Genomic DNA, 15,000 nt, shown 5'->3' with positions numbered 1-15,000 from the left:
AGAGAGAGAGAGAGAGAGAGAGAGAGAGAGAGAGAGAGAGAGAAAGAAGGCAGAACCTTAAGGTGATTTATAAAGCACTGAACTGCAAAAACTGGAATAAATAAATTGTACAAGTGACATATGACGAAAAATACTTGTATACATTTACAAAAATAAACTTTTTATGTTTCAGTGGAACTGCATATGTATGAATATTCAGTACTGTACATCTGTGCGGTTAGGTGAGATTTACATAGCTTCATTTTTGTGCAGACAGCAGACCTACAGCAGGGCATTATTTATGAGCGGTAACATGTGCACGTGCACCAAACTCTCACTCCTGGACAGACTTCATTAAAGAGCTGTCACAGGCACACGATTTTAATCAGGCTCACAACAATGGTGCCAGCCCACACGTGCATAGCAAAGGAGTTTACTCACTCACTCTCTCTCTCCGTTGCACACACCCCAAATTAAAATATTATATTGCACATGTCTGCAACTACTTCCACACAATCACTGAGCACATTTCTGTTGCGCACCCCCCCCCCCCCCCCATTTGCAGAGCTCTGTTCTTACCTACTGTACATGTGATTGTCTGTGCCCGGAGTGTATTCGTACTATATATTGTATTGATACTCTTATGTGGTTGTTTCATTGTATTCCCACTGAAAGCATTTTTTGTGCCATGAATAGTGGTGTTCTTATTCGTCTGGGGAGATTCAGCTACAAATTCAAAAGTGCAAACGCGCGCACACACACACACACACCCCAGCACAATGACCCCTGCAGATGTGTGGCTGTGTGAGCCCATACATTCAGCTGTGGTGCTGCCTGCCTATGACCTCAGCAAGTTGGTGTTTGGGGCGTGCGCTTGTGTGAGCCTCAGGCTTGCACTACTACCTCGTGACCATAAAAACAAACAGATAAACAAACACTCAGATAACGAAAATCAAGTGATCGAGAAAGGTCCAAGAAAACCAATTCAAAAGCAAAAGGAATGCGAGTGCACGTTCATGCTGTCACTTTCTCTATAAAATGATTAATAACCCTCAAAACACCATTAACTAAGCCCAGATCAGCATAGAGATCTCAAGCAACTTCTCCCAGCTGGGAGAAGAAAGGCCTTTCCCCAGGCTGGTCTGGAACTCCGTGCATGGCAACAGGACTTTAGGACCTGGCGCTTCCACGTGTCCACCAGAGCCACCTTCCTTCCTCCCCGGTAGCGCCCCTGCCAAACACACACATCCTGTCATTGTAGGAGAGCAGGAGCCTCGCACGCCTCGACATGGAGTGCGCTGCGTGAATGTGGAGAGGTTTGGGGCGAATGTGAGGTGGGAGGGGCAAATTTCAGGAGCGTGGGGTGAATGTAGGGCAAACGTGGGGAGCACGGGACAAATGTGAGGAATGTGGTACGAATATCGGGTGACTGTGAGGACCCCAGGCTGATGTGCTGAGCATGGGGTGCGAATATGGAGAACTCCGAAGTGTAGCCACTGGATATGGGTGGATATGGGTGGGGTGGTCTTGAGTAGTTCAGTGTTGCTGAGGTTTCATGGGGGTTGTGCCTACTGATGAATCTGTTCATATGCTCTTGCTGTTGGACAGGAAGAATGGCCAACATGTGGGTTTAGTCTTGGGGTTCACACTCTGAAATTAGGGTTACTCCAAATTTGGGCTGATATGTTATGGATTATGACATTAGGTTATGCATTCCTTTATGGACCATTTGATTAGACCGGGATTAGTCCAAAACCTAAAGAGGACTTTCAATGACATGAAATGTCATGAATGACAGTAAAATTACTTAATGTATCAGAAGTACACTAAGATAACACTACACTATACTACTATTTAAACTAGAAAATATCAAGTGTATCAAGATTCTCATAAAAGCAGAAACATCTCTGTGCTCTAAAAACCTGGTAAGTCTAATTCCCAAGAATACAAAAAATGGAAAAAAACAAGCAGGTCATCAGCTAAGTGAAGAGTATGGGCATTACTGACGGGTGTGAGCAATATTGATGAGCATGAGTTAAACTTAATCTGAAATACTGGTAAGGAGAAGAAAAGTTCTGGAATCTAAAACATTGGCAAGGGCTCCAAATTCATTTGCTTTCTGTCCTGTGCTCCAGTTCTCCAAACACGCTGCTTTAGATTACTAGGATTCCTGCTGGAACATTCCTTATACAGAGAAATTCCAGGACTAGCATTCTAGTCCGTTGGTGTAAGGGAGCTGAGCAACTTGGGGACTCAGGATCTATTTGGCAAACCCATGGCAACAACATTCTCCAAATTTCTCCTGCTCTAAATGTAATAATTAACCAGTGTGGCGCATAATAACTAAAGGACCCTTTTTCTTTCTTAGACTCACAAGAGTGTGAGAGCATTTCAAAAATTATCATTTAGATTGTTTTTGGACAGGGATCTTGCTGGTGTTGCTGGTTCTAAATATTGATAATGCTGCGGCACATGGACACTTTGGGTATTTTCTTGCAGAGAACAAAGTCATTGAGCTGTTATACCAAGATTGAGTTGTTTTGCTCGCGTTGTATGCTGATCTGAAACACTGTTCAGACCACAGAGTCCTCCAGGGCCACATATCCAACTAGCCTGTTCATCAAGATCCATCGCTTAGATGTCATAAGAAGGCAAATTCTTTTCTTTCCATTTGAATCTGAATAGGCCTGAGATACAGGATGTTGGTGTTAAGCAGGAAGGAACGGGCTGTCCAGTAAAGTCTGATGTAAAAGGGCACTCTCACGTACCCACATAACTGCTCAAAGCAGCAGCGAGCAGCTCTGGTGGACAGTGCAAGTCCGCCCACACAACTCAGGCTTCTTATGTCCTCATCATCAGACTTGACATTCCTTGCCAGAAGTGAGGTAATGATGCAAATCCTGTGTGTGTTACTGTGCTGATTTCAGCTGTTGTCCTGACTGACTCCTGTGTTGACTATGAACCTGAAGATTTGTGAGTGTTCGCAAATGAACAAGTTAAGCAAATTCTGTTAAGTAATTGTTCCAAATCAAGAAAATCTTTGAATCAGTGAAAATGTGATTTGGGGTGTTGGGGGGCAGCCCTTGCAATTAAGCAGTGTGATTCACAGTGTAAACACACAAGAGCAGGAGGAGAACACAGCCTCCAGGCAGTACTGCCCAGCTCATAAACCTCCACCTTCAGCCTAACGACCAAACCGGTTCTGGTACCAGCCACCGTGCTGTTACCACCGAACCCTCAACAACTGTCCTAGAGGTAGTGGGTGGGTGCTGAGATTTTCTGTGAGAACACTGGAAACCCAGCATACAACATTCAAAATAGAAGTCAAGAATCTTCCGAGAGGAGTACTGCTTCAGAGTGATGATGCTTAGCTGCGTTCCCCACCCTCACACCACCACCCGGAGTCAACTCCAAGTGTTATGCAATGACATTTATGGAACACGCCATTATTCACGTTGACCCTCCCTAATGACCTCGGTCTCGGTTTGGGAACTGTTGCTGGATGCTGAAGGGAGTTGAGGAAAACTGTAGAAAAGGGGATGGGAGAAGAGGCAGGAGAATGCAGAACAAAGATGGAGTCTGTGACCTTTTTTGCTGGAAACCGAGCGAGCAAAGTGTGGTGCTGAGCAGCCCTCAGGAGCCAGTCACAAGTCTTCCCTTCCCCAGAATGTGATCCTGAACAGGGGAGGCAGAAACAGGAGGACTCTGGCACAACTGTTTGCGCAGTCGCCTCTCAGTGTGCCTTTCTGGAACAGGCTAAAATCATGGAAGACTATATCACGGAAGCTGTGGTCAATATGGAAGAACACGTTATGAGAAAGCAGAGACAGAGAAGATGAAGAAAAGCGTATCCAAAGATCTCCTAAAGGTGGAGTAACATACATGCTCTTTGACCTTTTCAACTCTGACCCAGCTAATGAATCACCCAGCATTCCTATAGCATGCTCTGGTGGCCCAGAAACATACATGGAAAGCGTTACAGGGTGGCAGGCGCTGAGCACTCATCTGATTCTTGTACTAAAACACTCGAGTTGCGATCGAAAATAAGCAAAATCTATAACAAAAAAAGTTTTGCAGCTTGTCAAACTGAAGTAAAGAGCAGGGCCCTATTCCTTCCGCACAGGAGAGGCAGTGCTATCTGGGCCACTCCTTAAAGAAAGCAAACCTGGCGAGGCACCTTTCATGACAGAACCAGTGGGTGCACAGGACCTACTCGTGCCTTGGCCGTGATCCCATGTCAGATGCCTTTGTGTGAAGACAAGCATGCCAGTTCACCCTGGGGGGTTGTACGAAAAGAACATACTGCATAGTTCGATTAGCAGAGGCTTGAATGACATGCGATCTGCCCTGACATCCTTTCCTGCACCTCTGGAATTTGGTGCAGCAACTACGTCCAGCAACTTCATCCAGCATCGTGTCTGAAATTGACAACAATGCATATACGATGCTCAGCTATGCTAAAGAGACGCTATCCTGGAACGTGCCTGTTTGCAGTCCCCTTAGATAACAGAGACATCCAAAAGGCAGGCATATGGTCTTCTTCAAGGATGCAGCTTCATGGTCATAGTCATGAGCCTTACAAGCCACACACTGCAAGGAAAACACAACTGCACCTCAATGGCCCCACAGCCATAGTGCTATGAGAACTCCAAGTTATTATTTTTTTTTTAAGAATTAACAATTATTAAAAATGTAACAATTATTTTCTAACAAAAATTATCATCAAATTTCATAGATTAGAGGAACACTGGAATTAAGAAGAGTTGGCTCTCATTATTCACGTGAATACCATGAATATCTCTAGGCCATCGCCATACCTTAACTCTTAATACTGTTGGACATATTTAACACAAAGTGTGCAGCGTCTCCACAGTGTGCATAGTCTGCAGTTCTGCTGTGCACTAAACCTTTTTTTAAAATAAATTTGCATATGTACAGTAATACATTATAAAATAGATTTATAATACATATTTTATGCATTTGTTACTTATTAAACTTTTTTTCTTGACATTTTCTAGTCTAGTGCATCACCTGCCATTTTCTGCTGAAGACAGAGAAAAGAAAATCGAATAATTCATGGCAAGCATACAAACAATCCAATCCACCAAAGTTAAATAAACTAAAGCTGAAGTTTAACTGTAAATAACTGAAAAGATAGATAGATAGCCAGACAGACAGACAGACAGGCAAACAGATAGACAGACACAGTCAAATAGATACATACATAGATACATAAAGAGAAATGGACTGTTCATATTTCTGAACAGGAATAGTACGCAGCACCTGTTGAGCCAGTTGGGTGGCCCAGTGACTGGGCTGTTATACGCATGAGCTCATCAACAAAGAAATGTTTACCTTATCCACTTTTTCTTTCCCATCATGACTTATCACACCTGCCCTGGCCCAAGCTCTTGGAACACACACTGCCAGACTCTCCCCTGACTGCACCCTTCCGAGAGGAAGATCTGCTTGCAGACATAAGTAGCCATAGTAAACATATGAAGGACTTATGTAGTTTCGCACCATGTGGCATTGACCTGGAGGACGGAGGCTGACCCATGTGGAAGCATGACTCAGGCTGGCCTAAAGGGGATGTGGCAAGAGGTGAGTGAGAGACGAAAAGGAGAGAAGAGGAGGTGAAGGGTGCTGTCCCACCCTGGTGAGGGGGTTTCCTCAGGACATCCGCAAGGGCAGAGAGGGAAGGGGAGGGGAGGTTCTGTTGGCACCGTGGTGTGAGGGCGCTGTTCTACACTCAGGGGCAAGTGAATTTGCGTGGGCTGCAGTGCTTTGAGAAGGCTTACTGCTGACCCAGGAGGTCCAAAACACCCTGTAAGCAAGCGGATGCCCTCAAACACTCAGACTCTCCTTCCCCTAATGTCCTTTTAGTTCCAACTAAACCTCAACAATTAAACTCCAGAAACAAAAAACTCAACATGCAGATGCAGTGGTTTCTAGAATAATTCAAAACCCTGGAACATTTTTCCATTTTATTTTGTTGCATTTAATCTTACCCAGAAAAACTTGCTATAATTTCAGCCAATCGTAGCCATACAAAGAATTAAGTTTAGGGAGTAAATACTGATGCAATAAATGTAATTATTAACTTAATTTAAAATGTATTTAATTAAAAAAAAAAAGTCTTGTTTTTTACTGTGCTATGACAGGGTGATGTGTTAATGATTGGTACAAAAAAATAAACCAGGATCCCATGTTATACCACAAAAATATGTTATAAAATTTACTAAGGAGGCTGGACAATTTTTCACTGTAACTAGTGAACACAACAAGGCAAAACGATCAATAGATCAAACTGGCATGATTGTAGTAGACACATGCCAAAATAGCCAATCAGATTCTAATCCTCTTTCTCCAGCTTCACATTAAAGGCTGGATATGAGAAGATGGAGAAATAGGACTTGAATTCTTGGAGTTTTATTAGGCTCAGGAAGTCTTCACTGGCAGTCCTGAAAGCTTTCCTTCGGAGCAGAGCTAAGGGGAACAGCTCAGGAGGTCATACTGGCAGGGCCAAGAGAGCTCTTCTTCAGACTGCAGCAGAAGGGCAGGGAGCAACTGAGCAATATATACCAATCTGATTGGGTTTTGGCTGCCTTTCCCTCCATGGGAGGGGGAACATGCAGTCCAAGACCTAAGACGTTCCACATTGTGGACACTGGCCAGGCACACAAAGTAGCTAAGCGCGTGCCTCGAGACGTCACAGTCCCACAAACACCTAGTAAACCTCTTCCCTGTGGGATGGAGTTTTAGAGTATATACAGTGGATTCCTCTGTACAACATAATAATACAGACTCATAAAAATACAGACTCAAATCCAAATCAATTGTCAGAATTTCATACAAAGTGAATCCTTTTTCTTTACAGAAAACAAGTCTTTTCTATCCAGCTGTATTAAACATCTATCCCCTATCATGTTAGTATGTCTATTTTTAGATAGGTGAAAGGCTACATCAACTATGGTTTGAGCTAGTGACAGACGGCTATCTCATTTTTGATACTGCATATTCTAATAAGTCTGAACATGTTGCACTTGTTATATTATTTACATATTTCTTCTTACACATCTGCTTAGCCATTTATATATATATATATATATATATATATATATATATATATATATATATATATATATATATATATATATATGCTCATGCATCTCTGAATAAAGTGTGCACACTTCCCAGCCTGTCTGACACTGTGTCAATCATTCTGAGAAACATGCCCCAGGTCCCTGAGGAAGGACAACCAGACCAGGTGAGGCAGACAGTTCAACCAGATGAACAGATTAAGGAAAATCAAGAATTTTTCCTTACACCATTAAAATCAAACATCTACATCCACACCCTATATTTAGATACAATTTCTAGACAAAGAACTGGGATTTTTTTTTTTTTTAAGGTTTGTGAGGGCAAAGTTTAGGGCCAAAAATCAGACACCATTCCCATTCTCACACCTCAAAGACTAGACTATGGAAGTCTGAGACTTCCTTAAAAGGTGTAGTCAGACTGCTAACAGGCTTTTGTATTAGTTTACTCATCTGCGAGCACATATAAATGAGGGGCTCATACACATGCTGACCACCTTGAAATGCTGACCCAGGCCAAAGTATTCTTGTAAGGGATATAACTGCAATAAACACATTGAAGATTGAACTAAGTCTTGTACTCGCTGTGACCAGCAGGCCAATGGATACATCTCAGAATGTCATCCATATGGTCAGATACATGCATGACTGTATGTCTGCAAGGCTTCACTAATTTCCCTTGCTATCAATAATAGGTCAGGAGGGTCGACTTCAAGAGTTGGGTTTTAATCTGCGAGTTTGGTGTTTACAGACTGTTTGGCTATATAAACAACACTTTTACTGGCAAACATCTCACGACTCAAGGATTGCTTTACTAAGAGAATTGTGGCACGTGAGCCAGCCTGTCTACTTGTTATCCAAAAAAACTATTACTGGATATGTGCCAATATCCTTTCAGCTGGCCAAAACAAAATGGACCCCCCCCCCCCCACCAACAAACACACACACACACATACACACACACACAAATAAGGTTTTGTAACACAGAGATACAAACTGAGCAGCATTCATTCAGGCAAGCTTCTATGCTATTCCCTCAACACAGAGCCAAGGCTCACAAGACAGTCATAATATAACTTATCTTTTCAGATTAGTTGAGCCAGGGAGGTGCTCAAAAGGGCACACAATTCTGTGTCTCTGCAGACAAAGGCCATTGAAAAGCACTTAAATGCTGATAGAGATCCACTGTGTGTGTGTGTGTGTGTGTGTGTGTGTGTATGTGTGTGTGTGTGTGTGTGTATATATATCTATATATCTATATGTGTGGAGATATATATATATATATATATATATATATATATATATATATATATATATATATATATATATATATATATATATATATATCTCCACACACACACACCAGGCCAGCCTTGCCAAAAGATGCATTCATTGTACTGGGACCATTCAAAGGATTCATGAACATTAAGGGAACATCAGTAAATTGTTAAGAGTTGGGTTTTTTTTCTTCCTCTGCAAGTGGTGAGGGGTTTGAAGTGTTGAAGTGCAGACTGCTGATTCCGCCTACATTATAACACACACACACCACATTCGCACTTCAGTCTTCAAAGTGGCACTAAAATCGTTGTATCTGACCCGTTCATCTGTGTGACGGGACTGGAGTCCTGTAAATAAGACCGTCAGCAAGTTTCTGGTCAGTGAGACATGAATGCAGCTTTTAATAAGCCCTGCACCAAAACAAACGGACTCATAATAATATAACTATAATTAAGAATGTGAAGGGTTATCGATTGGTAGATTTCCTTTTTTGGTTATCAAAGGAAAGAATTGCCGAGATTTGGTCAACAAAGTCAGCACCAAGCATCTTAATATGAAGTGTAAAAAGTCAGCGCTTGCAGCTACGTGTCTGAATTGCTGTAACATCCAAGCACATTTCGGAACGTTGATCGTTTATAACCGGGTTGCTCAAATAAAGTCTTAAAATATAATTACTGATACACGTTTAGACAGTCAAACACTAAAAACGGTAGGATACCTCAATGTCACGACAGAGATTAACAGATTAGAGCTGTAATTATCATAATGTAGAACAAGTTTTCTATGTATCTAATCTTGGATTTAGTTTGGGTTACGTCGCTTCGAGAAGAGCTCACGTGCACCGCTGTATCTCCTCATCTTAAAGAAACTTCCCAAATTATAGTGTCCTATTATTATAGGTTGATTCAATTGTTTAGCCTACCGAGTCTGCAAATTACCATGCAGCATCTGAAGACTATAAAAAAAAAAAACCCGAAGTCTAATCAACGGCTATTAAGAAAGTAAGCATAAGAAAAAGAAGCCGTTAACTAGAAAGTTTGCTAACCCTTTGCTTTGGAGCAACATCGTAAATAAACTCTCCGGGATCTGACGTGGTCCGCTGCGCTGATTTACATGCATTCGCAGTAGCGACCAATTGCCTGCACGGCCACTGCATTGATAATGAACCCCTATAGAGGTCCAAGACTAAAGGAGTTTTCTTGTTACTTTCCTGTGGTACCCCCTCCCCCAATAACAAACTTACCAACATCCCCATCACGTCCGACCAAAGCTGGGAGAAGCTATCGGGTACAGCGCTGGCTGCCTGTGACTCCTCGGGAGAGCATTGATCCGCTTCCATTGCGAGTGGTCGAAAGTCTTATTAAACGAGAATCAATAATATTACTCTAATCCAACATAAACGGTCAGTAGAAAAGCGGAGTCCTTAAAAAGAAGCAATGTTTTTTAATCTGAGACGGTGGTCTGCCATTCCCATGTGCACTAAAAATATTCAACAGTTAATCAAAATAAGTCTGCATTTTATATTAAATAATAACTCGAGTTCGAAAACCCTTGGGTCGATACTGTTATGTTCCATTGAAATTCGAATGTTTTCCATGAGACGTCACAGACGCGGTTCACACGGCCGTCACAAACTTCTTTGACATTCCGATTCCAGAGTACGACTTGAGCGCATTGCTTGGCACTCTGCTGGTGCGAACCACTCCAAAAGTTTAGGGAGAAATCTCTACCCGACGTCAAAGAAAACAACACGTTCTGGAATCGTTACAACTTCTGAAAAATGTATAACGAGAAACAAACATTTTCCAAAGGAGTCGATAACGACTTAATCCGACAACAAAAGCAAAGAAAACGTCCGAAGCGTCTTTTCTGTTGTTGAATTCTCCACGCTCCCTCCTCCCCAGTGAGCTCCCCCTTGCTCCGCGCGACTATTCACTCCTCCCAATAACGCTTTCAACAACAGCGCCCTGCATTGCTCCAGAGTAACACTTTTCATGAAGCTACAAAATGAACAACTATTAGCGACATATCAACGACTCTCGTCCAAGCTGACGGTAGTTTTAAAAAGCAGTTTTTTAAAAGTGCGAGATATTTGTCTGTTGCTTTTTCCAGTACTTTCTTTCCTTGATACAAAAGAACAAAGCGACCTTATCATCACAATGGGTTCACAAAAAAAGGGTCATGAGAAATATATTTCAGGAGCGTGATGTAACTCATAGCCTGCTCTATTCACATTACCACCAAGAAGGGCAGAGGGCTCTGAAAATAATTCATTTTACAGGGTAAAAGTAGAATTTAGATGATGACACAACATTCTGTACAATTCACATTCAAGGTTGATTTTATAGGATATAGGACTTGAAAATGAAAAGATATTCAAAACTGTAACAGAGTACACAGTTTCCAGAGAAACAGGACAAAGGTCCTTCATCAGCTGTGCAAGCAAAGTGCTTCTGGGTGCTTCACATAAATATGTGAGAGCTTTGCAACTAGTGGTGGACCAAATAGCGGTAGACTACTGTTAGACGATAATGCTTAAGAAGGAATGTATTGTTATTTATGCTATCATAGCTGGAAACGGAAATGAAGAAGCTTATCTTTTCTACCTCAATTGTTTCATCGTTGGAGCAGCAACAGCTGCCCCATCCCATGACAGATGTCTTAAAAGCTGAGAGAGAGAGAGAGAGAGAGAGAGAGAGAGAGAAAGAGAGAGAGATGTGGACAGACTACATCGCACCATTCGTGTTCCCATTGCAACTGGACACTACAAGAGGCATTCTGAGGATTATATGACTGTATTTGTACATTCCGAAGGAAGCTCTCTTGTGCCCCCCCCCCCTCCTTTTCTCACGCATACACTTTTCACCATGATCCACACATAGCTCTTGGGCAGAGGCAGGGGAGAAGGTCTTTTGCAGGCTGGCCCACTGTGACAGCTGCTAAACAGGCTCAGTGCTAACAGCCTAAACACATGTTCTCTCTCTCATGACTGCACACATAAATAAACATACATGTTCGGTTCCTTGAGGAATATTCGCCTATTAACTCCTATACACACCCACACCAAAGAGGGATTCTTCATCCCCAGAAACAGCAGGTCCAGTCGTGCTCTTGAGGACCTCTGGCCATGTAGGACATTGGGATCTGAAATGGATCCTTTGAAGGGGAGGAGTTTATTTACTTATTTGTTTGTTTTTTTTCCTATGGCATTTTCACTCTTCGAATACAGTCCAACAGTGCATCCTGCGAGAACACTAAGTGATAAGGCAACAATAGATCCGTGCCCCCTCCTGCTGTGGTCCAACAGAGAGGACATGCCTCAGGTTGCTCGTCTGTGTGGACAGGCGAGTGCTTCCAGGTGTTCCTTTCTAAAGAGTCAAAGCCCTCATGACAGGATAAATGTGTATTTTTGAAAGCCTCTGCATGGCTTCTTAACCTGGATGCTTTATTTTGCTTGCAGCAAAAACTTCATACCTCAGTACGCACGCACGCACACACACACACACACACACACACACACACACACACAAAGAAAGGCAGGAAGTGTGTGCCGCGTGAGTATACAAGAGTGCGTTCGCACATGTGAGCGGCTAACACAGCTGTAATTAATCTCCACCGTTTAGAAATGTGCACAACATGAAAAAAAATGGGTAGAGTGGGCTGGGTCCACAGCCAGGGAACGTAGCCCCACCTATTTGGGGGGACGCAGTGAGTTCACAGCGGACGCAGTCCAAGCCACGTTGAGTGGATTAACCTCCTGTTACCTGCCACTGGTTGTGCACCTGTTCTTCCAAGCAGTCTGAGCCAAATATTGCGGGAAGAACCGCGATCAAAGCCCTCCGCCAAAAAGATGCAGAAGCCACCGCGCTCCCCTCCGCATTCCTCCCTCCTTCCTTTTTCCAATTTTCCCTCATCACCAGCTTGAAGTCAGTGGCAAAGCGCTCCTGCATGTGTCCTCTGGCCATCGAAATGCATCGGACTGTCCAGTCCCCCCCACCCCCCCCCCAACGCACCTGCAGGACTGATGTTAGCTTTAGAAATGCAATACAGGTGCGGCGGCAGCTGTAGCTGTGAGACCTGGTCACAGTGTGTCCCTTGCTCCTCCACTGACAGTGGGGCTGGCTCAGCAGTGCTGTCTGAGTGGAAAAGCTCCTTGCTGTTTATTTCGCCCTACTGTGTAATTGCTCCTCCACTGAAATTGTGAAATGAAGATGCATTATCAAGATACAACTGAATACAATTGAACTGAATCTTGGCAAAAATCAGAGATTCTCCCAGTCATAATCAACCTCCATAATCAAATCTTTGAAAAATGCAAAAGACCTGACCTACACTGCTCAACTCCGACAGCAGTTTTGTTTGTTTTGCATCTGACAATATGTGTACAGGAGTGTTATGAACTACAAAAGAGAGGGCTTTTCCCTGGCAACTGAAAGTGAGTGCAGAGAACCAAACATACCCTGCTGAAGTGCAGGCTTTTGCATACAGTTGGGCGATGGCAGTATGCTTACATATTCACCTCACACTCATCGCCAAAGTAAGGGACATGCACTCAGAAAAAGAGCTGACACATGTTCATATATGAAGCGTTTTCCACCAGCCAGCACTTCCCAAAGCTGACTATAAGCAGTGTTCTATCTTTTGTGCTGTGCTTGTGTTTTCAATCACTGTATACTTGGACACGATTAATGGTAAATCTAAATTTGTGTGTGCAATTTTAACATCCATGTTTCACAACAGAAAGCCTGTGTTATGTTTCTGTGAGTATAGTTTGGACATGAGCACATTTTTCACATTGCAAGCCAAAGCTATCTTCAAAAAGAGCAGCGTCACAGTATATTTGTGCGGATTTGTTTCTGTATTTGTGCTGGAGGGCAGGGGATGAAGCCCAGCTGTGCAACACTACTCACAATGATGAAAAACCAACTAACTCTGTGTGAAGGCTGAGTGTGCATGTTTGCGTTTTAAACCCATGTGGAAATTCCCACTACTGTAGGTCACAAATGTGTAATGAAACACTCCTCTCCAGGCAATGGCTGCAGTGTATCTTCAGATCATAACTGTAGTGTATGAGAATGCCACTAATGCAGCAAGAAAGCTGATGATCAATGATGAGACTGCAAAATAACACACGTCAGTCCACATCCCAGTTGGTCACTGGACAGTTCACTGTGGACTGGAAGTAGAAGCTTACACTGCTAGCCTCTGTAATCCATGACTGAAAAATATTTTCTTCTGGTCCATGTGCACGTAATATTATGGGAAATGGTGACGTTGTTGGGCTCAGTCTGGGTAAGATGGAATGCTTTGTAACTGCAAGAACAACAGTAAACTGCATGTGTGTTTACAGCGTTAGCTGGGTTCTGACATCCCCATTTCTTCTGACTATCTGGACAGTTTAACAGCTAGTGTTCCACTGGATCACATTTCCAGAAGGAACCCATGTCCTGTGACCCCTATTTTTAATCTTTGCTAAAAACAAAACAAAACAAACAAACAAACAAACAAAAACAAAAACGTGTGTACGTGTGTGTGTGTGTGTGTGTGTGTGTGTGTGTGTGTGTGTGTGTGTGTGTGTGTGTGTTATCCCAGGGGTGTCTATGCCAAGTGATTTGGTTACAGCATGGGGCAATGCTGAAATTCTTATTTACTGTAGTGGGGCATCAGGGCAGATGTTTTGAAACAGATTTAATCTCAGAGGAGTTGACTGCATTCTTCTGTTTTGTTTTTTGTGTGTGTGCCTGCATGTGCACATGCACTCTTTATCACTAGTGCATGTTTTAAGATGTTCTGCATAACTTCTTTAACTTGGGACTAAGCCTCCACTGGGTCTGGATGATAAGATGATAAAGGTTTCTCAGGACCCACAGTCTAAGACAATGCGCTTGTCTTAATTCTGGGACTCGTTTCAATAACTTTTCCCGCGCTCACATACAAGTGTCTAAACTCAGAGCTCAACACTGCCGTCTGGTGGCAGCTGCTCTTATAGAGTTGCGTCACCTTAGAACTATGTGTAACAACATGTGTATACATGGTAAACCTTATGAAGACTTCTGAAAGAAATGTAAAGCTAAATGTAGAGCTAGAGTGCTCTTTTGATGGGAAAGAGTTTAAAGGATGCTGTAGGACTGTTGGTAAGATGGACAACGAGAAGGATGGTATGAGGGCTACACACGCAACTCTCCTCCAATGATCACCTCTTCTGCAGTGAGACATGGTGCAAGCATGTGTTTATCTACGTAAAGGCGTACACACACACACACACACACACACACCTCAAGTTCACCAAGAGACACATGTAAACATGTAAACACTATCTCATACCTCTTCTCAAATGCATTGTTATTAGAGCCATCTTTCCTTTATGTGGTGTTTTTGTGGGTTTTACTCAAAGCATCATCATATCACATGTCATAGTTAATGCCACAAGTGTGGAATTCTGTGTTCTTGTTAGATACTTTTCTAACACACACAAATAATGTGTGTGTGTGTGTGTGTGTGTGTGTGTGTGTGTGTGTGTGTGTGTGTGTGTATTTTGTATCTTTTACTTTCTAGCATGGACATTAACAGTACTGTGAAAGGAGTTGAATACATACACACAATCCAAGCATTATTGTCTGTTTTCCACGGACTTTTGGATAAC

The 15,000-nt window shown here is 42.7% G+C and overlaps 1 protein-coding gene across 6 annotated transcripts in view; it reads right to left on the bottom strand.

Moving 5' to 3' along the window:
- Positions 1-15,000, bottom strand: part of sash1a (SAM and SH3 domain containing 1a) — a 230,158-nt gene that overhangs the window by 36,391 nt on the left and 178,767 nt on the right. For 2 of the 6 annotated variants that reach the window (XM_027015541.2, XM_027015542.2), the window contains exon 1: positions 9,601-10,247. The exons of the other annotated variants lie outside the window; for them this stretch is intronic. In XM_027015541.2, coding sequence (XP_026871342.2) covers positions 9,601-9,696 — 96 coding nt within the window. In that variant the 5' untranslated portion in view covers positions 9,697-10,247. Of the gene's footprint in view, positions 1-9,600; positions 10,248-15,000 lie in introns of those variants that run through there. 6 annotated transcript variants of the gene reach the window in all.

This window comes from Electrophorus electricus, chromosome 8 (assembly GCF_013358815.1).
Source record: "Electrophorus electricus isolate fEleEle1 chromosome 8, fEleEle1.pri, whole genome shotgun sequence".
NCBI lineage: Eukaryota > Metazoa > Chordata > Actinopteri > Gymnotiformes > Gymnotidae > Electrophorus > Electrophorus electricus.
The sequence above is the reverse complement of the archived record's forward strand: the minus strand, read 5'-3'. Positions and strand labels throughout refer to the sequence as shown.